This window comes from Sceloporus undulatus, chromosome 7 (genome assembly GCF_019175285.1).
Source record: "Sceloporus undulatus isolate JIND9_A2432 ecotype Alabama chromosome 7, SceUnd_v1.1, whole genome shotgun sequence".
Lineage (NCBI taxonomy): Eukaryota > Metazoa > Chordata > Lepidosauria > Squamata > Phrynosomatidae > Sceloporus > Sceloporus undulatus.
In genome coordinates, this window is record NC_056528.1 from 14,860,170 (window position 1) to 14,887,457 (window position 27,288).

Here is a 27,288-nt window from a genome sequence, read left to right on the forward strand (position 1 = left end):
TGTCTTCGCCGCAAAGGAGGAAGCCAAGCCAATGATACTTCCTTGGGTGTCATTAAGGACTTCTAGCCCTAGCGGTTTCTCTAAATGGCAGATCTGTCGCTTTGTCGGATGCTGTGGCTTGATGCCACATTAAAGGAACATTTCTTGGTATCCCCGGTTGCAAAAATCAGAGCGCTCTGGAGCCGTTTGCCTAAACCCAGCACAGCTGAAACCCAGCAGAGAGGCATTAAGCATCTGGATATAATGGCGATGATGCTTCTGTGAGTGACAAAGAGCCATCCCAGATGTTGCATTGCAACCCAGGTGAAGCTTGACCTGGGATAAAGAGAACACAGGGAGAGGAAAGGAGAACATATCCAGGCATCAAACATCTCCAGACAGTTACAGGCTTCCCTTAACAGGGAAGGAGTCCCATTTTCCCATGAAAAAGTATCCTCCTCGGCAGTTTCGACGGGTGTTTTACAATGTCATTACAGATGTCATTCTCATTCTTCGGGAAGCTGTTCCACCGGGCCCCCTCTCTTCTTTCTCCTTTTGAAAAAGTCATTACGCCTGGATTGGAGATCAGCCCATTTCCTCCCAGTTCCAAGGATATTAATCTGTTTTATTGGTATTTCATTGGCAGCTCTGCGCAAGTCTTCAGAATACTTGCATAAATTGGCTTCGCGCTCCTCCGCCCGTTATTCCAGGGGGGTTGGCATGGAAATGATGGCCCCCCTTTTTCCCCCTACTGTAATATTATTAACAGATTTGAGAACTAATTCAAGCTTTCCATGAGAGTCGATAGGATATTGTCACAACACGTGGAAACTGGAACCACCTTGTCCCAGTATCTCAAAAGCATCCATAATGTCTGAATCCGTTTAGAGAACTGGTGCCTCCTTGTAGTCTACATTTTGCAAAGAGACATCGAACTACTTTGCTGTTCTTGAATCATTGCCCCGTCGCTCCTTTTGATGAGACAATCCCTTGGAGCTTGGATCTCGACTGAAGATGCTCACTCACACACCCGTTTCATATGTGACAATTTCATTACCTTTGCCATGCCCCTGAGCTTTTCATTAGCCAAATACTTCTGCTCCATGCCTGCCTGCTTCCAATATCACCAAGTCATAATTTTGGCTTTCAATAGATATATCTGTGCTCATCCATGCAGAGTACAGATGCAAATACTCTCTTCTCTCACGAGAACGATAAAACGTCGGTTTTTCCTCCTTGCTTGCAAGGTGCCGAGACATTCCCTGCCCCTTTCCCAGAGAATGCCTCTGTTTGCAAGAGCAGCTTTGCATAAACTATTTATTGTGCAAATGTTGCAAACTATAGTAGATGTGACAGTTAAATAAGCAAAACTACAATCTTTTCAACTTCACACAATCTTTTCCATCCCTCTTTTTTCATTAACAAGTCTTTTTCTTCCTCAATCAGATCTTTTTCTGCAATTACCCAGTCCTTCTCTACTTGCTTTGTGTGTGTATGTGTCTTTGTATGTAGCCCTCTCTCTACTTCCATTTGCTTCCCTCTCTGCATATACTATACTATACTATACTATACTATACTATATATATTGCTTTGGAAAGGAAAAGGCAGCAATTTCACACAGGGCCCCCTTTTTTTTGTGCAAATCATGGAAACCTCATCCAAAAGCAGTGCGCCTTTTGCCTTATTCTCATGCTGGAGGCAAGAACTTTCTGGAGGCTAGCGATTTCTCTTGACATGTTGAGACAGACACTCTTATCAACAGGGGACATTTTTGTGTGTGAATATTCTCCATGTTCTGCATGCAAAAAAACAGAGACAGCAGGTAGCTCCAATTCGGAAATGCATTGCCAGGGAACTTGGAGGTTGCATTATTGCTATAATGAGCAGAGCCTTATTCTCCATCAGCTTGCTTTAAAGCTCTCTGTGTTGTCTTCACTGTAAATAGCTGCATCTATTTAATTGCAGGCCTTAATATGATATCAGACCTACACTGCTTTTCATCACTGGCTCTAGCATTGTACTCTGCCTCCATGAATTCAAGATAGCGCAACCTGTAATCTGCACATTCCTAATTCTCAGTTGGTCATGTGCAAATGCAGAATCCTATCTCTAGTCCTTGGGCAAAGATCCGAACTTGGATATGACACTGACATTTCCTTTAAAAAATCAATTGAGAAGGAAGAGCCCATATTATAGCATCCCAGAGAGAGGGAACCCAATAACATAAAAACCACTGTGGTGGTTTTTATTTGCACAAAACCCAAATCCAATAGTATCTCTAATGAGGAGTATTAAAACAATTAAACGGCAAAACGACAGATCGGTGGAATAACATTTCTCACTTGAACGTGTTTACATAATTCCTGCCCCCCTCATTTCAAGCCTGCAGATCATTTTTTCTTATTGGTTTGACAATTGGTTGATTGATCGTGCTTTAATCCCTTTAATGGGAGCAGTAAGGATTAGGCGATGGCTATTGTTGGTCTTGCTGCTACTTAAAGATTGGAAGTCACCTTCAGAACTATCCAAGGGACAGTACACAAAATACTATCTATGTTAGAATGCATCCGATTGAATCAAACGAATGTGTTAGCATACTCGAGATTTAAGGCTGAAATCTTGATAGTCTAATGGTCTAATGGTCACATTTTTCCAGGGATATGCATGCAGCCTTTGCAAAGGAAGGCAGGCAACATCTTTTGCATCTGTGCAGCCTCTTTCTCCAGTGCCCACCTTCAAGCGCCAAGAAAGGTTCAACCTATGTCTGAACTCAACTCACTCTAAAGAATATAAATTTTAAAAATCCCATATAAATTGCAATGGATGAAGTTTGTGAAGAATAAAATGTTGGTTGGTGTTGTGGTGCAGTGTGCCTTCCAGTCATATCTGACATATGGTGACCCTAAAGTGAGCCTATCATGGGTTTTTCTGGGGCTGAGAGGGTCACCATAAGTTGGGTATGACTTGGAGACAGACCACACCACAACACCAAGCAACATTTTATTTTTCACAACCTGCATCCATTGCACTTGATTTATATGGGATTTTTTAATTTACTTACCTTGGGTACGTCACCCAGTGGTTTTCCATGATTGAATGGGGAATCGAACCCTGATCTCCAGAGTCCGAGTTCTACTCTCAAACCACTATGCCATGCTGCCTCTCTTAATTGGCGTACCACCATTATTCCTTACATTTTGAATGTTGTAGGGCTGCATCCAATCTGATTCCCTCTACAGACTCTAACATTAAGGAGTGATGCAAATGAGTTATTGAGACCCATTGCATTGCTTCTTACATCTGTTAGTAGCTTGTGCCTGTTAGGGAATTGATAAGAGCATCTCTAACCTTGATGAGATGAACCCTTGGAGCTTTGATCAAACCCAACCTTGTTATTCTCTGCTCTGTGAAAGCAGACACAATCCTATGTGCAATGCTCATGCGTGCTTTGCTTCTATGTTTAAAAAGAATAATGCATCACTTCCTGCAGAGCATCGCTTGCACTTTCTGGAGGAAGAGCGGAGCTCTTCCAGAAGCAACCAGCTCAGCACCTGCTTGCAGTTAACTGAGGTTTACCTGTATTTGGGTTGGGGGGAAAACAAATAATGACCACTATTTTACTAATAGTAGATAATCCAAAGACAAGGGAGGTTGTGGTTGTTGATCCTGGCTACTTCTTTTCCCTTTTCATATATCATGGATATCACCGTTCTGCTGTTCAAGTCACACCAACACCCTCAAAACAGGTTTCCACGTGGGTTTAAACTGGAGCCGCTGTCGGAGGTGGCAAGTGCATTTTTTAAAAATGTCAGATGGCTTCGTAGATTGCCTTTTTGCGCTTGGCAAAATGCCATTCATAAAACCCAATTAAAATCACGAAAGCGTGTTCTGTGTGGGGGTGTGTGTGAAAATTTAGGGAAACTATGTCGCATGGGTAAGAAGACTCCTGCCTGCTATTCCCTGCAGTTAATGGATGCTTGGCATTAATGGACAGATTAGAGGGAGTCTTTAGTTGGGTGTCATTGGGAAATGTGAGTTTCATTGGACCTGCGCTCCCCTTCCCCAAAAAAGCCTGCTGGAGGAATTAGATTCTCAACCGCTTGAGTTTTGAGAAGCTCCGAGTGACCATAAAAAAAATGTTGTTCATTGCTCATAATCTATGGCACTGTAGAATAACACAAGCAACTTGTGCGGCAGTTTGGAGCATTCGATACGGTTGTTAAGCAAAAATATAAGGGCATGCGGTGGTACGAGAGATCAGGGAACAAGGTAAGGAGAACTCCTGCTCCATCCGAATGATTAATCCACCATGAATTTATTAGGCGCAGTAAAGTTGATACTGAGTTGCAGTAAGCAACAAACGAAGAGCAGTGGGCAGGAGCAAAAAGGACACTGGCGAGCGGCATTGTGTGTATGTGTGTGTGTGTAAGTATGTGTGTCCATGTCCTTGCAGGCTGCTTGAAATACAATGACAATTGAATCAGGGCCAGGCTATTTTCCAATCCAACAAACATCCTCCAGAGGAGCACTGTTTAATCTGAGAGTTACTGAGAGAGGCTGGTAGAAAGACACTGCAACAGATGGAGAAGGAGCAGTACGACGTGGTTGTTACAAAAATGAGGGTTGTTACCCAGCTCACATTTGCTGTTGGTGGGCAACCAAATAACATAGTTAGTTAAGTATCCCCTGGTGATGGTGACCATGAGGATGGAAGTATCTCAGGGTGCAGATTTACTTTGGTTTTGGAACTGCTGGTCCAAGGAAAGAAAACGGGGGGACATTTCATGCAGAGCCCACCTGAAACTTGGATCGAAGCCCGTTGAGGACTTTGGATGAAAGGGATTTTCAATCATCTCTCAATCTGCGGGCTGGAATTCAGAGACATAGCCCTGCAAGTTTGGAATATCAATATGCAAAGAGACCTTGCAGCACATTTGAGGCTGTCCATCTAGCGTAGGGTCTTCCTCTCTTTCTGCTTTCCAATTATTGTCTTTTTCAATGAGTCGTTCCTTCTCACGATGTGGCCAAAGTACAACAGTCTCAATTTGACCACCTTGGCTTCCAAAGAGATCTCCAGCTTTATCTGTTCTAGGATCCATTTGTTTGTCTGCTGTTGTATTGAATGGACTTGAGCATCCACAGATTTTGGTATCCATGGTGGTTCCTGGAACCAAACCAAGGGCCCACTGTATTTCCAGGGACATTTCAGGCTTAATCTGTTCAAAAACCCATTTGTTTGTACTTTTGGCCATCCACAGTATCCTCAGCACTCTTCTCCAGAACTACATCTCAAATGAATACGTTTTCTTCTTATCCACTTTCTTCACTGTCCATCTCTTACATCTGTACATGGAGATGGGGAATACGATGGCTTGGACGATGCTCACTTCTGTGCTCGGTTGAATATCCTTAGTCTTTAGGATCTTTTCTATCTCTTTCATGGCCGCAGAGGACCTATATCTTTTAGACCAGGAACATAAACTTCTATTCCCCCCTTTGTGGTCTTCCCTATGCTAGTAGAAACTGGAGACTACATTGTTCCTCCAATGCTAGCTGGGTGATATTGGAAGAAGTTGTCCAAAATAATACCTTTCTTAAATACTGGAAGGGACGCGCGTCTGAGAACAAGGGAGTTTGGGGGCCTATGTTGAAAGAAATGTGTTCTCCCCTCCTCTCTCCCCCCCCCCCCTTATTTTATTTCTGTTTCGGAAAAAAGGTTATTTTTCCCTAGTGAGGAATTGGAGTGCTGCCTGGCTTCCTCTAATGAGAGTCTGTAATGGCCATGAAGGTTTATATGAATCGTGCATGTCTCTAAGATGTGAAATTAATGGGAGAACAGTGCCGAAGCACATTCCCTCCTAGGCGCCCGACAATGGGGTGGAAGCAGTTTGCCCCTGGCCAGCAAGTCTGCACTTTCAGGGGTCACTGGCTGGCTGGTGATGGACAGGTTTAATAGCGGAAAGGTCTCAAATCTAGTTAGTGGTATAAAATATATTGGCCGTAATGGGGAAAAAAGCCAGGTCTAAAACGTTGGGATGATAACAGGGATGGAAAAACCCCAGCCCTGTTGGTTTTGCAGCCCGGTCCCAGAATGGCAGAGCGCTAAATAAGCCGTGACTTCATTTACTTCCCAAAGAGCGTGCCGTGATTGGCGTGCAAGTGAACTTTAATTGTTTCATCTGAAGATTGTTTATCTGCTTTCCCCATGGCTGTCTCCACCGCGATGCTCACCGAATTGGATGCTGCTATTACCAGCATTCCTCCTAATTTCCCCCTTGATCTCTGCAGGCAAACACTGGGATTGGAACAGCTTTTCGCTCTGCTTCTAATTAAATGTGTGGCTTGAAACTGTTTATTTTTTTTTGGGAGGAACTCAATAATATCTCTTGCCCTTAGAGGTCACCCGGTATTACGCATGTTTGTCCAGGTGTTTACACCTGTGTATGTCAAGCCTTTCCTCCCTTCTTTGCAGAACAGTTGCTTAGTGCATCTCGCAGCTGCACAAGCCATCTGCAATGGAAGGAAAGGTGCAAATTGTAGAGTAATTTGCCGGATATGAAGGATTAGCTTCCAGTTTATTGACTTGGTTCATTATCCTGTCGCCCAAGCAGTGCATTTGTAGTCGTCATTGATAGGAAGGGAGAGAAGTGTGCTTTGTGAATGCTGGAATTGGGCGAGCCTTTGCTTTTAATCCAACTGCAGAGCAGAAGTGGGAACTGTATGGCCCTCCAGATGTTCTTGGACTCCATTTCCCATCATTCCCAGCCACCGTAGCTGACTGTGAGAAACGCTGAGACTTGCCATTTGGCAAGATCTGGAGGAATCCATCATCCAGACCTCTGTTTTCAAGAAAATAGGAGGGTTAGGCCGTACAGACAGGCCAAAATAAAGCTGCTTCAGGTCACTTTGGAGGTACGCTGTTTAAATGACACATGCATCTTCAGAGGCCAGAAGCTATGCCAAAGCTGCGCTCCAGTCCTCACCGCATAATAATAGTGGAAGGGAGAGACATACCTTGGGGTGCATCTACACTGTATAAATAATGCAGCTTGACACCACTTTAATTGCCATGGCTCCCAGAAACCCGGGATTTGTAGTCTTGTGAGACACAGCCACTCTTTGACAGAGAAGGCTCAAGACTTTGGAAAACTACAAATCACGAGCAACATCCACCAGCTTTTCAGTTTGCTATTGTGGACAGTTTAAGATACTTAATGGTCTGGTGCTAGAGTATTTCAAGGAGTGTTCTCTCCTGTCTGAACTTGTCCAGAAGTTAATGCCATCTTCTCAAGGTTTTGTATTCATTTCTCCACTTTTAGAAGTACATATTATCTACGGGAAAAGGGACCTTCTTGGTGAGATTCTGAATTCTTTCTCTAGGGACGTTTCCCCATGATTTCCATTGCTATCCTCGGTGATCCAAAGACAAGGGCAACCCATTTGGTCCACCTTTTAATTAACATTAAGTGATTTTTATTGATTATATTTTCATTTACCCTTCCTCCCTCTTGGTCTGTCTGCCTCTCCCAGAAATGCAACTGCTATCCTGTTTTTAATATGGCTTCTTCTGCTTGCACTTGTTGTGATTCCAGCATTTGTGTAGGTTGCTTTGGTTATACTTTTAATAGTATAAAGACTGGATAAGATTAGAATAAATAAATGGATGGATGGGGAGGTGGCAGCTTTTTCATGACCCTATTCCTCTGTATACCGTCTTTTATATCTCCTATTGATTTTGATGGAGGAATCATTCCAAAATTGGAAATGTAGACTCAGACCTAAATATGGTGATTCAGAGGTCTGCCAGAGCATCCGGTGAGATATAGAAATGGCTAAAGTTGCAGCAAAAACACTAATATATATATATATATATATATATATGCACCAAGAAAGAAGCAGGGAGAATAAAGTGGTAAAAGAGGAGAAGCAAACACAGCCAAGTATTTAATAATAATTATTATTATTATTATTATTATTATTATTATTATTATTATTATTATTTGTATCCAGCTTCTCCAAAAAGATCAAAGCGGCTAACAGTAAAACACCCATAAAATACAATAAACATACAATAAATGTCTCATTGCCCATCATATCCCAAACCCTCCCAACCTTGCCACCCACAATAAAATACAATTAAATTATTAACAGTTCCTAAAACCATTAGTAAAATCAGGGCGGAGGCAGCGGCCGGTTGCTAAATAATTAGTTAAATTTGCTTATTTTTTACTGTTTCATTAGCTGGGGAAAGGACACAGCCTGCGGGTGCTTTACCCCATTTTGTTCTGGAATATATATATGTGTGTGTCAAAAAACTTCAAGCTTCTCTTCTGGAGGCTTTTAAACAGGCTTTCTGAACTTTGACGGAGACCTCTGGAAGAGACATTTGAACCTCCGAAGCTGCCAAGACTGCCTCCGCTTTGATATATGGATGGGGGGAAAGAAGGGAAAATAATAAAACAAAATAAACAATGGTTCGAGGTCCCTGCGGCCCTTCTACAACCAAGAACAGGTTGCGCTGGAGGCAATGCATGCTCCGATGCCTTTGAAGAAAGAGCTGCTCAGCCCTCATCTCTTTTTGTCCACCGGGCATTTCTCATGCTGGGCATTGCTGGGGCTGTTGGAGAGCCAGGCATGCGGCGCTGTGCTCTAACACCACAAAAACACAACTTTTTTTTTTGGGGGGGGGGGGGAATGTAGTTAATTTTCTGCAACCAGCATTGTCACTAGGGTTGGTGTCGCCCAGTGCAGCAATTCATGGTGTCTTCCCATACCACACCATACAAAATCCTTAGTGTATGTGTGAGTGTGTCTATACTTATATCCATATATAATTTTAACAGAGCCTCGGTGAGCTCTGGGGATGTGAGTGAATGCTCCAGTGCTGACTCCAGAGGTTGGATGAGGATGGGCAGAGCTACACTCCATTGTCTTTCAATGAAGATAACCCATTTATTCCCCTCCCTGGCTCTTATTTTGTCAATTTTTCGGTTGCAGGGAGCAGTTTTGTCGTGAGTGAGGGGAGCTATCTGGATATCTCCGACTGGCTAAACCCAGCCAAGCTCTCCCTCTATTACCAAATCAATGCCACGTCTCCTTGGGTGAGGGATCTCTGTGGACAGAGGACTACAGACGCGTGCGAGCAACTGTGCGACCAAGAAACTGGTGAGTGAGTGAGTTACCTTACTATGAGGTCCTTTTCCAAGTGGGCAATGATAAGCTCTCCACCAATGAAGTCCATACACTAATGCTGTAGGATATACATTCATCCCTCCATATTTGTGGATTTGATATTTGTGGATTTGATTGTTCACGGATTTGATTAATATGTTCTCTCTAGGGATATCTAGGTCCTCCAGTGCAACTCTATGATCAACTTTAACTAAATGTTGCACTGAAAGACCTAGAGATTCCTAGAGAGAAGATTCTACTAGACATTTATAGCTCCCCTGGCGCAGTTCTATGGTCAGTGTCTGCTGGACGTTGGGCACAGAGTTGCGCTGAAGGACCTAGAGATGCCTAAAGAGGTGTCCTCTCAAGTAAAAACATGGTGTTTTTGTTATTTATGGTTTTTCCATATTCATGGGGGTCTTGTGCCCTGAACACTAGTGAATATGGAGGGACAAGTGTAGTTTAGAAACACTTTCTTGACAATTGCAGGTGACATGAAACCTCCAGAGGGCTCCTCTGCACCTGCTTTGCGGAAACACAATTGGCCCTCCACATTTGTGGCTTTGCCTTCTGCAGATTTGATTATTTGTGGTTTTGGTTAATATGGTCTCTCCAGGAAACTTTAGGTCCTCCAATGCAACTCTGCCAGAAGTTGTCCATAGAGTTCTGCTGAAGAACCTAGAAGTTCCAAGAGAAAACACTTCCCTGGGCATCTGTAGGTTCTCCAGTATGATTCTGTGGTCAATTGATGGGGGACCTGGAAATTCATAGAGAGTTGTTTTCTTAGATAAATATAATAGTGTCCCTCACCCCTAAGCCCAGTGAATGTGGAGGGACCACATTTGTAAAATTAGTCTCCTTACATCCTTGCAAAAGGCTAGGGTTTGAACCTGACACCTTTAATATACAACACATGCCTTCCTGAGCCAAGATATTCTTGTAGAGGCATGCAACATTTTTTCCATGCATGCATTTTTTAACAATGAGCTGAAAAGTTGCCTTGAGATTAGAGGTTGGACTTTCTGGGCCTCACTGTACCTTAATGATTTCATGATTAAGTCTGGTCAGGGTTCTTTCAAGCAATACTCCCTTACCCACTGACCTTGGGTTGCAACTAATGGGAACGCATGATGATTTGACCCAAGTTTGCTTTTGAATACCGTATCGCCCAAGAAGGAAAATTCTATCATCCACAATTGATGATAGAGTTGGTACAGCTTGCCAATGTTTATTGAAAATGTGCTCCAGTACAGCCTGGAGTCATGCCTTGGCTGTATATCAGAAGCACATATTTCATTGTTTCTCCAAGTAGATCTGTTGCAGAATAAGATAATAGGAAAGATTAAGTACACGGGGCATCTTTCTTTAGGGGGAAATGAGAATGAGTAGGGTTATGATGGATACGATGGCAGTGTTCAGGGACATAGCCGGGGGGGGGGGTTCTTGGGGTCCGGACCCCCCCTTCCGTTAGATAAAATGAATGGTGCATGCTGCCGCACCGCCGCACCCAAGCCCCATTATAATGGTGGCACTTAGTCTGGACCCCCCTCCCTTCCCAAAATCCTGGCTACGTCCCTGCAGTGTTGACTAATATCTGGTGTGGAGTTGGTGTGCAGGTATGTTCAGTCTCTTATAACTGGATGATACGGCTTGTGATTGGGCTTTACTTGAAAATAAGGCTCCTCTGAAGATATTCCTTTAGATGTAAAGCACAGTCCAGTAATTTGCACTGGAGAAATAATGCAGTTTGACACTGCTTTAACTAAAAGGGTTCAGATCTATGGAATCTGTGATTTGTAGTTTGGTGAGTTCTCTGACAGAGAAGGCTAAATAGCTCACAAAATTACAGATCCCAGGATTCGATAGCATTGAGCCATTGTAGTCAAAGCAGTATCCGACTTTATTGATTTTCCAGTGCAGATTAAACCTAGATCAGCTGTTTGTGGTTATTGGAAAGAGACATACAATGGTTTCTTCATGCTGGGCTGAAGAGTCCTGAGACTTTGGACCTCTGGATCAGACCAAGCCTGGAAGCCAAGATGGCAAAACTGTGGCTGGCATACTTTGGCCACATCAAGAGGAGGCGCAACTTTGAAAAGACAATAATGCTAGGTTGGGTAGAAGCCAGCAGAAAGGAAGGAAGACCACATGCCAGATGGATGGACTCCATCAAAGAGGTGACAGGCCTAGATTTGGAGAACTTGGTCAGAGCAGTTGAGGATAGATGGTCTTGGAGATGTCTCCTCCACAGGGTCAGCCATGAGTTGAAGTCAACTCAAGACCAGTTTACAACCAGAAGTGACCTGCAGTACAAGACCTCAGAACCGGAAGAGATGAGATGATGACAGCGATGATGTGATGTTATGTTTGATCTAAGAAACTTACCATTCATCTAGAACTTCTGAGGATGCCAGCAGATAGAAATCAAAGTACATGTGTCTTTTTCCTTTGACCAGAAATATGTGGGATATTATGCTAACGAAGGCTTAATATAGAGTCTTTAATAGCAAGCGGGATCTATCTCGGATACTACATCATGCTGTTTGTAGTGCATCCATTTCGTGCCAATTCTCAGCTTGCCCCCAGGCATGGCAATGGGGGGCATGGCTCCTGTTTGTGGAGCGGAGAAAAGGAAGACAACAAGGAGAGCCTGTGGTGCAAAAAGAGGAGGCAAAATAAATCCTATTCTTGGGCTGCTTTGCTGGCTGAGCCCTTTTCAAAGGCTGCTTGATTGCAGAACACATATTTGTTATGCAGTAAGTGTGAGGAATTAATGACCCAGGCAGAGAGAAACTTGCATGCTAAGCACCGGAGGAATAAAATGGCTTATTAATGGCGCTTTCCTTTGGCACACGAGTTCCTCAAACAAATGAGGATGCAATCTGGGCAACCCTTTTAAGAGATCCCCTTATACCCCCGGGAAAGGGCAACCCTTCCCCGGGGTCCTCCTTTCTCAACTTAACAGCCAACTCTTCTCCTTCATCTCCTTCTATCCTTCTTTTCGCCTTCCTCCCCCCACTTTGGAAAGGTTACATTTCCAAACCTTGCATCATGAATCACAAAGTTAGCGGCTTCTGGCAGATCATAAATCAGGCCTCTGGAGTCGGCTAGGACAAATCCCAGGACATTTAATCTTTAATATTAGACGTGTTTAAGACGGTGAATATTTTATGAAGGTGCTTTTGCAATTTAGCACATCATTAGCTTGTCTTATTCCTCCCTTCTTCTTCTTCTTTTCCCCTCCTTCTTTTGCAGAACTTCCCTCTCTTTTTCTCTTTAAAAGGGGGGAAAAACCCCACCAGACAGACCCTGTTTTGCTTTCCTCTTGGAAAGAAAGCGGCTTACCTTAATCCCTGTGAGACATTTTAAGGTCTCTTTTGAGAATCACAGGCATGGGTTTTTACTTTTGTTTTTCCTTGGGAGGGTGCATTTGCTTCCTATCAGAAAGTAGATCTTAACCTTTGGACTTTCCCTCTTTCGCGTCGAAACCAAGCCGGGGGTAACATTTCCATGCCCTTTCTGGACATTTCTCAACTCGGAAGAGATGGCATCTGAATTTTAATGCCAATGATCGCTGACCTATTGCCATTAATACAAAGCTTGAAGACGCCGTTCCGCCTGTTATGTGCAGCATTTGTTTATTTCCTCTGGTTTTTATTCTGCGTTAGTTCATCTCCGACTGATTTCAAAACCCAAAACGATATTTGTTATTTTTGCTGAAGATGCGTTTGATAAACGTTGGCAGGAATCCCATTGTTCCTTTGCACTGGGACAACTGCACTTTTTGTTTTGCTGTTGCTGTTGTGTGCCTTCGAGTCACTTACGGTGATCCAAAAGAGAACCTATAAAGGGGTCTTCTTGGAAAGGTTTTTCTTTTGAGGCTGAGAGAGTGTGACTGCCAAGTTCATCCAGTGGGTTTTCATAGGCGAGTGGGGATTCGAACCTTGCTGTCCAGAGTCATAGCCTCATTTGTTGCTGTTGTGTGCCTTCAAGTTGTTTCCGGCTTATGGTGACCCTAAGGCAACCCTATCATGGGGTTTTCTTGGCAAGATTTGTTCAGAGGAGGTTTGCCCTTGCTGTTTCCTGAGGCTGAGAGAGTGTGATGTACCCAGGATCGCCCAATGGGTTTCATGGCCAAGCTGGCAATTGAACCCTGGCCTCCAGAGTTGTAGTTCAACACCCAAACTACACTGGCTCCCTAAAATCAATGCATGCTAGAAACACACGTCTAAGATTTCATTTTGTTCTCTGCCTAAAGGGAAGAGTCTTGCATGCTATGCAATATCCATCCATTTACCAACCATCACCGCAAAAGACAGTGCATTGAATCTGGTCCACACAGAGGCCTGCCTAATTTAAAGGTAAAATACTAATAAGGCATCCTCCAAAGGGAGAAAACAGAAACCGTGCTAAAAATAAAGCCCACCCTATCTGTAGTAAATAAGAAGAGTTGGAGCATTTGGATGTCAAGCGTGCAAAATGAAGGTGGACTGCAAAGCAACCCTCACCCACCTCCATTCTTTCTACCAACTGTGTTTAAAACTTGCCCTAGCTTGGTGCTTTGTCAACGGCAGGCATCGGCTGAAGGGGGAAAGGAGAAGAAAAATCAACACCGGCTTTCAACGGCTCCTGGATGAATAAATCCAATTAATCTTTTATTTTTTGTGTGCCGGCACTTGCTTGGGGATATGTATTTCTTTGAAACAAGGGATCAATCTGAGCCAGCAAAGAACAGAGAGTCACATCTCGCCTCACTGTTACCCAAGAACAGCCAAAAAGGAGTAATGGAGATGAGAGGCCATTGATGGCTGGAGAGTTCGTTGCATTTTTTCCTCCAGGTGTTATGCGTGTGAACATGCGCGTGAGCATTTATGTATCGAAGAGACACTTCTTCCCACATCTTGCTATAAAGGAAAGGAAGTTTGGAACATTTTCTGCATCTCTCAATTTATTTATGGTTCCATCTGCATTGCAGAAATAATTCAGTTTGACACCACTTTAAACTGCTGTGGCTCCATGCTATGGGATCCTGGGATTTAGAGTTTGTTGTGGTGACAGAGAAGGCTATGTATCACACAAAACTACAGATCTCATGGTAGTTAAAGTGCTATCAAACTGCAATATTTCTGCACTGCAATAATGAAGCCTTAGACAAACTGAACAAATGTGGAAAACGCTCTAAGCTGACCTAAATCCAGTTCAGTGGATCGCTATTGGGATCGGTTTTAGTAGCATAAGGACTAAAGAGGCCGATCTGCAAATGGCGAGGTTCTTCGTTCACATTTCTGCTCTTCCATGAACTTGCTGGGTTCTCTCTCTGCAAAAGCGAAAACTTATTTTACCATAAAGGGTGCCTTGCAAGGATTAGTGCTAGATAATACTTCCAACACCTGAAAATGATATGCTGTATTTATGTATTCATTTTTATATTGCTGCATTATCTTTTTGGTTGTCTTTTTAAAATGATGTATGGGTTGAGCTGCCATGATGGAAGGAGATGTGCAAGAAAAAAAAAACAGTGGCAACAAACTGAAAGCCGAACTGAGCATGCATGCATTCTCTCTCCTTTTTCTAGGCGAGTGCAGTTGTCACGAAGGCTATGCCCCTGATCCTGTTCACCGACACTTGTGTGTACGCAACGACTGGGGACACAGCGAAGGGTAAGTGCGGAGCACTCCCATTTGGGGAAGGGGCAAGTAAGCCTAACAAACATAGATAGGGAAGTCTGGTCTATCTGCTGGGTTAGTGTCAGAGGATAGTTCTATCCAACCACACAGGGAAGGCTTGGGATGCACCTGGCAAATGGTTTATGTAGTCTGACACTCTACTTCCCCACCTTGGATGGTCATAATCCTCTTGGAAGTCCACTAGCAAAGCATTGCCCTGTTGTAGGTCTTCAGCAACCATCATTTAGACAGTTTCTGCATCTGAACATGCAGGCTATTGTCTGACATTGATAGCGCATTCTCTATGAATTTCCGTCTTCTAAGCTGTTGATCATGACCACATCTTGCAGTAGAATCAAAGAGTTGGAAGAGACCACTAGAGCTATCCAGTCCAACCCCTTTCTGCCATGCAATGCAAGCACTCCGGACAAATGGCCATCCAGCCTTAGCTTCCAAACCTCCAAAGAAGGAGACTCCATCACTCTCCAAGGCAGCATCTTCCACTGTTGAACTGCTCCTATGTCAGGAAGTACTTCCTAATGTTTAGGTGGAATCTCTTCTCCTGTAATTTGAGTCCATCGTTCCAGGTCCTAGTGTCTGGAGCAGCAGAAAGGATAGAGCACCTTGCTCCCTCCTCCATGTGACAGCCCTTCAAAATATTCATATATGGCCATCATGTTAACTTTCTCTTCTCCAGCCTAAGCATCCCCACCCCCCTAAGCTGTTTCCAGACCTTTCACCATTGTGGTTGCCCTCCTCTGACATGCTCCAGCTTGTCCACATCCTTCTCGGACTGCGATGCCCAGAACTATGGATCAATAGGCACATTTGCGGGAACCAGATAGAGTTAGCTAAGAGTTGTGTGAGAAAAGAAAGGCAGGTTACTTCGAAGAACATTGCTTTAGTAATTCATAGCACAGCAATGCCTGTTGTTGATCAGGATGAGTACACTCCTTGTTTGGCTCCTGAAGTCTTGCAACACGTTTTTGGAAACCTAATTCAAGAAGAGTATCTGTTTATAGATCATTGTGTAAATATGTGTTTATTAAACATCAACATCTCATATAAAAAGTAATTTAAAAGGGGGCTGCAGCAGAGTGGAAGAGCATATGTTTTGCATGCAAAAGGTCCCCGTTTCAATTCTCTGACATCTCCAGCTGCGACTAGGAAAGACCTGCGATCGGAAAGGAGTTGCATGGACCGGAAAGGAGTTGCATGCCTGACTTGATGATTTTTCAAGACAGCTTCCTTGCTCTCTGTGTTCCTAACAACCACACAAGATTAAATAACAAAATACATTAGTCATATATTGTTCTAATAAAAACAATGCAGAGAATTGACACAGTCACGACGCATGAATCAAGCCGTGTCTTTTACACGACATTAATAAGGCAATAAATATAATTAAATATAGATAGTTGGATGCCGTGAGTTCCAATCATAAATAAACAGCAGTCTTATGGAAAGAAAACAATAAAAGATGGATAAAGATGAGAACCGATAAGTCACATTGAATAGTACCGTTATAAAAGATGGAATAGATTTCCTGCAGCTTCATAAATTCATCTGAGCAATTTCTGTGCGCCCCATGTGCATTTCTTCATCTCTTTTCAGACCTTGGCCGTATACAACCCTTGAAAGAGGCTACGACTTGGTTACCGGAGAACAAGCCCCTGAAAAAATACTTAGGTGAGTCATTCGGCATCTTTGAGGGGGAATTCAGCCTTCGTGGAAGTTATTAGACAATGTTGTCCCATCAGTTATTATAGTTTGAACATAGTCAAGATTAAAAAGTCACTGTTTCTTATGGGATCAGTAGGTAAACCTCTGGGTATCTCAACCATGTTCTCTCTTGGCAGCCTTTCATGATGGGTCACTTGGATGCTGCCCAGGCTGCATCTACACTACAAAAATAATCCAGTTTAACACCACTTTAACTGCCATGCTGTGGAATCCTAGGATTTGTTGTTGGTTGTGGCATCATCATCATCATCATCATCATCATCATCATCATCATCATCATCATCTTTTTAGAGCTGGTCCTCTCTATCTGTGCAGTCAACCATGGAGTCAACTCCCTATCCATGGAGTCAACCATCCACATTTGTAACTATTTGATGCAAATATAAATTCCCAAAAGCAAACCTTGATTTGGCCCTTTGATACAAGGAACCCCATTTTATTTCTCTATATGCATTTAGTGGACTTGAGCATTCACAGATTTCAGTATCCATGGTGGTCCTGGAACCAAACCCCAGCAGATACCAAGGGCCTACTTGGTATTTATTATTTTGATTATGTTAAATGTTATAATTTAGGAGTTGTTCTCCCTTGGCAGCTCTTCTGAGCTCCAAAAGGCAGAATTGGAATGGTTATATGAAGAACTTGCAGGTCACCAAACAGAATAACACCGAAAGGTTGTGCTTTCCTGTTGGCATCATTCTCGCCTTCTCTTCTTGCTTTCCCTTTTGTTGAAGGTCCACCTACAGCCTTGGCCAGGGCCTCTGGCTTCCTGTCAGCAAGAGCTTTGTGGTGCCGCCGGTGGAGCTTTCCATCAACCCTTTGGCCAGCTGCAAGACGGATGTCCTTGTGACCGAAGACCCAGCCGATGTCAGGTAAAGACCTCCTCCCAGCTCCACGGATGAGAAGAGGTTGCAGGTACCCATCAGGAGTAGCAGCCTATTGCATGGATATCTCTACAAAGCCTTCTCTCTCTTTCTACAGCTGCCTCCGCACTGCATAAATAATCTAGTTTGACACCACTTCGACTGCCATGGCTCTATGCTATGGCATTCTGGGAATTTGTTGTGGCCCCAGAGCTCTCTGACAGAGAAGGCTAAATATCTCACAAAACTACCATTTCCAGAATTCCGTACCATGGAGCCATGGCAGTTAAAGCAGTGTTGACCTGGATTATTTTTGCAGTGCGGATGCATCCTATGTCTCTTTCTATCTGCATAGCTCTTATATTGTCAAACCTTCGCATTTCCCTTCCACACTTGTCTTGATGTTTTAGTTTGGTGATATTTTGCGCAAAGGGATCTTGTAGCACCTTTGAGACTAACTGTGTGAAAGTAGTTATAGACTTGGTCTACTTCCTCGGATGCATTCACTCCATGCATCTGAGGAAGGAGACCCAATCTACAAAAGCTTTATGCTACAACTTCTTTCGCATGGTTAGTATCAAAAAGGTGCTGCATGATCCCTTTGCCTACTGATATTCCAGATTAACACACTTCTGTCTCTGAATTGATATTTTTACATTTGCAGAGGAAGAAATACTGCCCTTCTCTTGCCTCTAGTAAAATGTCAGCCTTTCAGAGATGTTAGAATTTACCATAACTTCGGGAAGGTTGCCGATGGAGAACCCTAATTCTGAAGAGCCAGGAAGGATGGAAAGGGAATTGAAATCAAATTGCTTCCATGAATATCCATGCATCCCTTCTCTCTTTCACCTCTTCCATAAAACATGGACACATAACTGCAGCAGAAGGTATTCTAGAAGCAATATACATGATTTAAATTGAACTCATGTTTCCATCTTGAAACCCACTCGATAATATCGAGATTCTCCTGCTTAGATTGAACTTTGTTGGGAAGAAAGAGTTTCAGTTGAAGGATTGTGTGTCTTTACTGTTTGAAAAGCAGGGTGTTTGGGAAGATACACTCTTTACTGTTTGGAAAGATATCCGGGTGGTAAGGAACGTCCATGATCCGGTGGGAAAACATCACCTTTTCGAGGGAACCTCAACTTCAGATTCCCAGATAGGACGAGCTGGAGGCCCAGATGTGCAATAAATGGAGAACGGTTAACTGAGCGCTTCCGTGACGCGCGGCAAATGTTAAATTATTCAAAATTTAATAAATGTGGTAATGAATATTTGATGTTGAATTATGGAAGTCTCCACAAATACATTGGGAACCAAAGAGGTTATTACGTCTGCATTAGAACTGGAGCTCTCCTTGGACGGAGATCAGTCTGTTGGACGAGGATTTTTGGTGCCTTATGATAGATGAAACTGGTACAGTTTCTAATATTTCCTCTGTGTGAATGTCTGTGTGTCAGCTACAGAGCCCATAAATACTCTGAAGGTAGCAGATCCCATCTGATGTTGGAACTACAAACCTAGGCATTAGTTCTTTAGATAGTCCTTCCATCAAAAAAGAAGATACTCCAAATGCTGCAACATACTCACTAGATGAAGAAAGACTAAAGTGTCTACAGTGCACGCTTTCTCTCTGTATGAAAGGGTAGCAAAACAGGTTTAAAAATGGATAAAGGTTTGCTCCATCATACTAAATTGATTGGCAATAGATTTAATACAGACAAAAGATATTTCTGGGCCTGGTAGAGAATTCATCTGGCTGCCACAACATCATGGCAACAGTTATTAGTTTGCATGGCTTTGAAAAGGAATTAGACAAGTCTAGCAAAGGCTGTTGGAAGTAATCCCATTGATGCTCTTATGAGATGGAACAATACGTCCTTGCATAGCCGTGGATATGCTGTAACTGTTTGTTGTCGTGCGCCTTCGAGTCATTTCCGACTTATGGCAACCCTAAGGCAAAGCGATCGTGGGGTTTTCTCAGCAACATTTGTTCAGATGCTGTTTTTCTTTGCCTTCCTTTGAGGCTGAGAGAATGGGACTTAGCTGGAGGAAATGTTTATTTGTCTTCATGCCCTGCTCTCCTAGGGGCATCTAGTTGGTTATGGAGAAGAAAGAGTCTGGATTAGGTAGTTCCTTGGCTAGATCCATCTGACTGTAAGACTTAATGCTGAGGTCCCTTGGAGCGTGGCTTCCATGATTTCCATAATCTAGCATCTCTTGGCTTTATTTTCCAGACGTTCTTGTCAGTGAACCGGACGCTTCCGCTGGCTGTGCCTTGACACCCTGCATTAGCAACAGCCCTGCTGGGGCATTCCTGTTTGTTCCTCCATAATCTACTAGTAGTTGTTGGCTCTGATTTTCCGTTGTCGGTACCCTTAAGTCACCATGAGCTTACCGTGTTCCTCCAACCCTCTTATTAGCCTGACACCTTTGCCTGAGGGGTCGCTCGTCTCAGAGAGTTTAGTGGCGGGGAAATTGCTAAGCATCTGCTTAGTTAGGAGCCTTTATGGCTCTCGGGGTGAAGACCTCGGCATGGCCCTTGTGTTTTAATGAAGACGTCTTGAGCACAGGATAGATGAGTGGCGAAGGGCAGCAACAAACGGGGATCTGGTTTAGTGCCACTTTCGGTCAATACGTCTGCTTTGTAAAGCCGGAGGCGTCTGCAGGATATTGTGTGTTTGTCTGTGACAGAGGAGAGGGATGTTAGGAGTATGCTAAGAAGGCTAGCTAAATAGAACGGATCAATGGCTGCATCTTGCAGAGACACCATTAATTCAGAGCAAAAGGATCATGGAGCATGAGCAGAACTTGAAGCAGAAGGAAGGAAGAAAACAGAAGCAAAGGCTATCTGTGTTTCTTTTCTGTTTCCTTGCTGTCTTAGAGCCTTGTTATTGTTGGAAGGAGCCAACAATGATCCTGTGAGCAGGACCCATGTCGCCAACACTTTTAGGTTGGAATTCTATTAGGAGCATCCACACTCAGATATTTCCCTTGCTGTTGTTGCTGTTGTTGTTGTTGCATGCCTTCAAATCATTTCTGACTTATGGCATCCAAAGGTGACCTTATCAAGGGATATTCTTGGCTTTCTTTGTTCAGAGGAGGCTTGCCATTGCCTTCCCCTGAAAGATTGTGACTTACCCAAGGTATCTCAGCAGGTTTCATGGCCAATGTGGGAAACAAACCCTGGATCTTCAGGGTCAGAGGCTGGTTCTCAAACCACTATGCCACCTATCCGTGATTGGTTTTGAATTCCTTATAGGGTATCCTTTGTACTTTTGAGTCTCAAACTTGCTGAATTTCAATACTTATTCTCACGTTGCTATTCCTTCTATGCTGAGAAGGTGAGGGCCACCTGGTTTGTCACCAGTTCTGCATGAGAAAATTTTATACTGTGTGTGTGTGTGTGTGTGTGTGTGTGTGTATATATATATTGCAACAGCAACCATAAATCACAAAAACCAAGTCTCAGCTGCTGCACTGACATGACTTATGGCTCTATCCTTTTCGGTAACTGCAGAAAGAAATAAAGGCCCCCATGTCTGCCTGTCAAGCTTTTGAGTTGCCCTGATAGAAACACTTGAGCATTTCAGTGGAAGAATGTGTTTTCTCTCAAGCTTCTCTTGATTCGTCTCTGGAGAGAACTTGCTTTTGGCCCTCTATGGTCTTTGGCTCCATGCAGACAACAGTCCACTGACTTCTTTGTTTGCATTGAGCGGGTTTCATTGGACGGACAGTGTGTAATTTGGGTCATATGCCAATAGCAAGCTAGTAGCTAGCTAGAGATTTGTAAATATCTTCCTACAGCTTGCTGTGGTGATGATTCTTGCAAAATTTGGAGAACTGATTTAAATTCTGGTTTTGTGAAGGCCGGGATTGCTTCTGCTTTGGCCAACCGTATCATTAGAGAGAATGAGATGGGCAGCTCAAGTCGCAGATTTGGGGACTTAAATCATTTGTTAGTCTGTTCTGGCAGTTTAGTCCAGCCTTCACATTTGTGGCTTTGACATTTGTAGATTTAAATATACACACACACACACACACACACACACACACACATATATATATATGAGAATCTCTAGATCCTCTAGTATAGCTCTGTCAGACGTTGGCCACAGAGTCAAACTGGAGGACCTAGAGATTGCAAGAAAATATGCTTCTCTAGGCATTTGTAGGTCCTACAGTGCAATTCTGTGGTCAACGTCTGCTGCTGGAAGACATAGAGATTCTTAGGTAGGTATTTCTTTCAGATTAAGATTAAGCCTCCAGAGATTATTTCAGTATCCCAAATGCTAGGTAAATGGTGGTTTGTGCAGGCTTTCCATACACCTGTTTGGAAGAGGGACTCCTTGCGCCAACTACTCTTTCTCGCTGTTATTGCTGCCTCTTGGAGAATACATCTTAGCTCCCAGCAAGTCCTTTATCAGACCCTTTAATCAATGTTAGCATTGAACCGTAGAGGGAACTCCCTTCAAAGTCTATTGCTCTGTCAATAATAGCATCAACTGCCGCCCAATAAAGGCGTCCCTGCGCTCCTGACAGCAGCCACCGGTGATGAATGGCAGGTTTAACACAATAGAGCAAATTGATCATTGCTTTGCCGGACATTGTTTCACGTCACACGCAGCGCTGTCATCATCAGCCGAGATAAATGCCCCACACCGGAGAGAAGAGGGTTTCTTGGCCTTTAAAGGAAGCCACAGAAACAAATTTTTGTTCAGGATTCTGGATTGGCAGAATGCCTTCTAGGGGAGGAATGCCTTGGTGCACATAGTTTTGGACTGTGTGTGTGTTGCGTGCCTTAAATCACATGTTCCTGACTTAAGGTGACCCTAAAGCAAACCTATCATGGGGGTTTCTTGGCAAGGTTTGTTCAGAGGAGGCTGAACAATGGGTTTTATGGTTGGACTGGGAATTGAACCCTGGTCTCCAGAGTCATAGTCCGGCACTCAAACCACTGAAATGAGAGACACAAGGCGAACCAGGACAACCCTGAAGCCTTACCAGTAGGATGAGAAGAGGATCAAAATCTGTGTTCTGATTTCTCTTAAAGAGACCCTTCCTCCCATCAAAAGCATCATCAGCTGCGCAAAGACGTCAAATATGCATTAATCCCTCTGCCAGAATACCGTCCCCAAATCCGTTCGAATCTGATCGTGACTCGTCACGCCATTATCCCCCTTAATATCAAGCTGCCTGCCTATGATCCTTTAACATGAAAAGGTTGTTAGCAAATGTTTAAGAGATGCATTAATAAATGGTCAAGCGATTGTTGACCCACTGGGCTGTGTAATCGCTCCTTTTAACTGGCTGTGTGCTCTGTCATTATAGATTTTTGCATAGCTTGGCTGGAGTCTAGTTATTAGAGGGGAAATGTGGGTTGCTGGCCCTTTCTGCTTCTCGTCTGTTGCAGACAGACTCCTACATCAGTAGGAGATAGATTATGGGGCTAGTATCATGGAGAACTGGGCTTGTATTCCACTCAACCAAGGTACGAATGTGAAGATTGTAGTCCAGTTGTACATTCTCAGCTTTCTTGTAGCTCACAGTTATATATTATAAGGCTGTGTTGATTTACAATAATATGTCACAATTCTCTCTGCTCTACTACAGTATGTCTCACTTGGTGTCCAAAGGCTGCAACTCATAAACAGGCATGTTGTTGTGAAGTCAAAGGCTTTCATGGCCGGCATCCATAGATTTTTTGGGCTATGTGGCCATGTTCTAGAAGAGTTTGTTCCTGATGTTTTGCCAGCATCTGTGGCTTTGGCATCTTCAGAGAATGATGAAGATGCCAGCCTCAGATGCTGGCAAAATGTTAGGAAGTGGTTTGCCTTTGCCCTCCTCTGAGATTGAGAGAGTGGGCTCACCCAATGGGTTCCTATGGCCAAGCAAGGATTCGAACCCTGGTCTCCAGAGTCTTGGTCCAACATCCAAACCACTCCACTAGTTCTCATAAACAGTATGCACACAGCATGACTTTCAATGCATGATTCTCAGGAGGAAGGCTCTATGAGTGTCTCCAGTTATTGGTGCATTTACTGGTAACGTCTTTGAGAATTAGCACTAAAGGAAAAGGAGAATGCTCAGGAAATAGCAGGAGGGAAGTTTAGCACTGTACTCTGGGCTTCATCAGGCGAGGCTTTGTAGAGATTTAGAGGATGATGAAAAGATTTACCGCTAAACATCTGTCTAGTTCGCCTCCCAGCAGGGGTTGCACCGTGGAGAGATTTCTCTGTGTGCAAGATTTTAACTCCTTCCCCTTCCACTGCACTGGGAGGAGATTTGAGGCCGGTTGCCTTACATGACTTTGTTTAATGAGGCACGGTTTGGATTTACATGATCTGTTTTTCCCCTTTCCTTGAGTATGCATCCACTTCTGAATGACTGGTGTCTTTAAGAGTTTGGGTCTTACACGTTCTCTTTGTCCCCTGTGATAGATGGCCATAGACAAGGTGACCAGATGTCATCACTGCAAAGGAGGTGGCAGCGTAAAATGTAGGACATGCCAGAAAAATTAAAAGCTAAAAACACTCATATAAATATAAGTTCATGCTCAAAATGGAGGACATTTTGAAATCCCTCCTGGGTAAAAGGTTGGAACGTAGGAAAAGGAGGACCTCTGGTCAGCCTGGGCATAGAAGGAATCCTGCTTTTTCCTGAGCATCCTCCTTTTGCAGATTGCAGATGCATTAAATGCATCAGACCAACTGGAAACACATTGTCATTCCCTCCCACGAAATGTCACTTTCTGAATCATCTTCACCGCCTTCTCTTCCTTATAGGGGTCATTTCCACTGGCGGAATAACTCGCATTCGGATTCGGCTCCAAATCATTTTGTGTCTCCCCTTTCTTCTGATATGCCTCTCTTCCTGTCCACTTTGTCCTCACAAGAATACCGAGAGAGAAAGAAAGTGACAGGTTTAGTGGGGTCTTGGACCTTGATCTCCTGCATCGCAGTCACCAAACTGGTTCTTATGAATCTCTGGTTGTGAAGATTCAGGCTGGAAGTTACATTCGTGAAATTCAGAGTTGTGCATGCCAAAATAGTTTGACTGGATGGGCCTAGCTGACCATCTAGGTATGACTTGTCACCTCTCTCTTTGATTTGGGTCTCCAGAGTCTTAGCCCAACACACAAAGCAGCACACCACACTGGCTCCATGCTGACTATATTATTCTAATCAATATCCTCTCTTATTCTAATGGCATTATATGAATCTGGTCCCAGGGCAGGAATGCTTCTTTTTTGCTCCCGGTTCTCCGGGCTGAGAAAGAACCCATCTTAGGATATCATGTCTGGAAAAGGCCTCTGTTGTAGACATTGGAGAATTCTTGCCAGCCAGACGAGACAACAACTGATCTCCATGGATCAATGGGCGATCTCCGCACAAGGCAGCATTTTATGTTCCCTGTGACTTTGCCATGTCTAAGCAAAAGTCTCCGGGCAGAATGCTCCAAGCATACAGAATGAGAATAATTTGATTTGTTTACCAGAAAACTACGTTTGGCGATCCCTCTGGAGACAGGAACAGGAGTCGTACGTATCTGGGAACAAACAACGATTCTGTTTTAACTTGATTTTGGAGCAAGGGAAAGAACATTTGAGAGTATGATCTGAAAGCGTGCATCGCTTATTTCTTTCTCTGATCCCTTGCTTATTGACTGGGGAGAAAGGGGGAAGGAAGAAAACCCTGGCAACCTGAACGCAGTTTTAGGAGATGTTCTTGCTTGCTGTGGACTCAACCGGGGCTTGCAACGAAGACCAGGAGTGTTAGCGCTCTGTTGACAAAAGGATTAAGAATTAGTGATGAACATGATGCGGCTTCCTGGGGTGAGGAGTGTTAAGTGGAGTCAGATATTTTGGAGAAAGTGCCCTCATTGAGAGGCAGGATCTGAAGACTTATGTAGGGTTAAACCCTCCGCTCTCGTGCTCTTTTCTTCTGACAGGCTTAACAAATGGATTTGAATTGTTGCAAATGCTCTCTTAAAGCTTGGATTTGCTGACCTGAGGCCCTCTCTAATTACTTTGGTCTTTCCCTGATGGGGAGAGCTTGTGTCTGGGGGAATTGGGGTGGACTGGTTCTAGGGAATGAGTGACAGACTACTTGGGGATATTGATCCCTGCAGCACACTGTCTGTGCAGCGGCACCAGGTTCCTTGGTGCTTGGAAGAGCATTTCTCCCTTCTTCCTTCCAAGGAGAGGACAGGACAAGGTGACCCAGTTGAAGCTGTCGGCTGACGTATTGATTGTTGCTTATACAACTAATTAACAATATGCAAAGGGATCTTGTAGCACCTTTGAGACTAACTGTGTCGCAGAAGCTTTTGAGGACGTGGTCTGCTTCCTCAGATGCAGACCATAGGAACCAGCTCCTGTGGTGAACCCAGATGCCAACTCCACCCTCATACCTTTTCCAGCAATAACAGGGTATATCACTGCCATGCTAAAAAAAAAAAAAGTATAGGACATTGGCCTTGTATTCTCTTTTAACTCAGAGAAATAGCCATGTTAGTCTGGAATAGCAGTATGCAAAGAGATCTTGCAGCACATTTGGGACTCACTATGCAAAAGAGGTTGTAGTAGAAGCTTTCATAGACTTGGTCTACTCTATGCATTTAAGGATGTAGACCAAGTCTCTGAAAGCTTATGCTTCCATTTCTTTTGCACAGTCTAAAGGTGCTACAAAATCCCTTTGTATACTGATACTGCAGGCTGGCACAAGATCCCTTTGCATACTGAATTGGGAAACATTTCAGGAGATCATTTCTGCAATCTCCCCCCCCCCCCCCCCCCCCTGCATCTATGGTGATCCAATCCAGACCTGTTGTCCTTTTGACTGGTCATTTTTCCATACACAGCCATCCAGTTCCAGCTCCATCTTCCTCTCTGTCTTCGTCTCTTGAGACCAGGAACATTGGAAGCAGAATAAATTAAACAAAAGTACACTTAATACAAATTCTAGTATTGGCAGTGCTAATAATTATTATCATTGCAAAGTACACACTGCTCTGCCCACGCAGCGCTTTTCTCCAATTCCCCATTTACTGTCTTAAGTCCTATGTACTTGACCAAATAATACCAGTTGTAATAAAACATTGCCGGAGCAGTGAACAAATGGGATCTCTTCCATTCAGATTTCAGACTGGGGAAAGAGAGGGCAGAGAACCGGAGCCAGTGGCTGCCACGGACTTCATGTGTTGCTGCTTTTAAAGAGTGTTAGGAAGTGGCATCTGGTTCAGAATATAAAATGCAGGTGAGCCATACTGCCAGAAGCAATAACTCTGATTTACTTTCCAGCATCTCCCAGCTGGTATCTTTGCCCAGTTCAAAGTGCTGAATTTGACCTTTAAGAGGGATGGACAAATCTGTTCATTTCAGTCTCACTGTTTTTCATTTGTTCACATATATATATTAGTTCTGTACCATTTTCTGTGCAATTTACAACTTAGACAAAATGCCATCATGGTGATTTGAATGCATTCATATTTGTTTAGCATATACTGTGTCGCAAACAGTTACCCCATACATATTTTTTTGTTGTTTTCTATATCTGCCCTCAAGATCTGTTTACATATTTGTGCACACTTTCCCAGGAGGTACATACTTTTAGTGTGCTTTTTTGTTGTTTATAGAATTATGTTGAAAACCACTATGTCATGCTGGCTTTGTTTGCTTGGTTTGTTGGTGCCGCAACAAATTAGAAATCTCAGAATCCCAGAGGGTGAAGCCATCACAGTTAAAGCAGTGCCCAACTGCGAGTGTGGCAGCAGCCTTGGGTAGCTGGGTGAAGATTGGATGAAGTACAAAGCTGGTGGCCAATTGGGCCATTTGGGTTAAGAATGAGGTTGATGTCTAGTTGGGC

At 43.6% G+C, this 27,288-nt stretch overlaps 1 protein-coding gene across 2 annotated transcripts in view; it reads left to right on the forward strand.

Annotated features, from left to right (window-relative positions):
• Positions 1-27,288, forward strand: part of ASTN2 (astrotactin 2) — a 320,421-nt gene that overhangs the window by 160,799 nt on the left and 132,334 nt on the right. The window contains exons 7-10 of one of the 2 annotated variants that reach the window (XM_042479280.1): positions 8,977-9,144; positions 14,726-14,810; positions 16,431-16,505; positions 17,294-17,431. In XM_042479280.1, coding sequence (XP_042335214.1) covers positions 8,977-9,144; positions 14,726-14,810; positions 16,431-16,505; positions 17,294-17,431 — 466 coding nt within the window. The remainder of the gene's footprint in view (positions 1-8,976; positions 9,145-14,725; positions 14,811-16,430; positions 16,506-17,293; positions 17,432-27,288) is intronic. The other variant, XM_042479282.1, reaches the window with a different exon arrangement.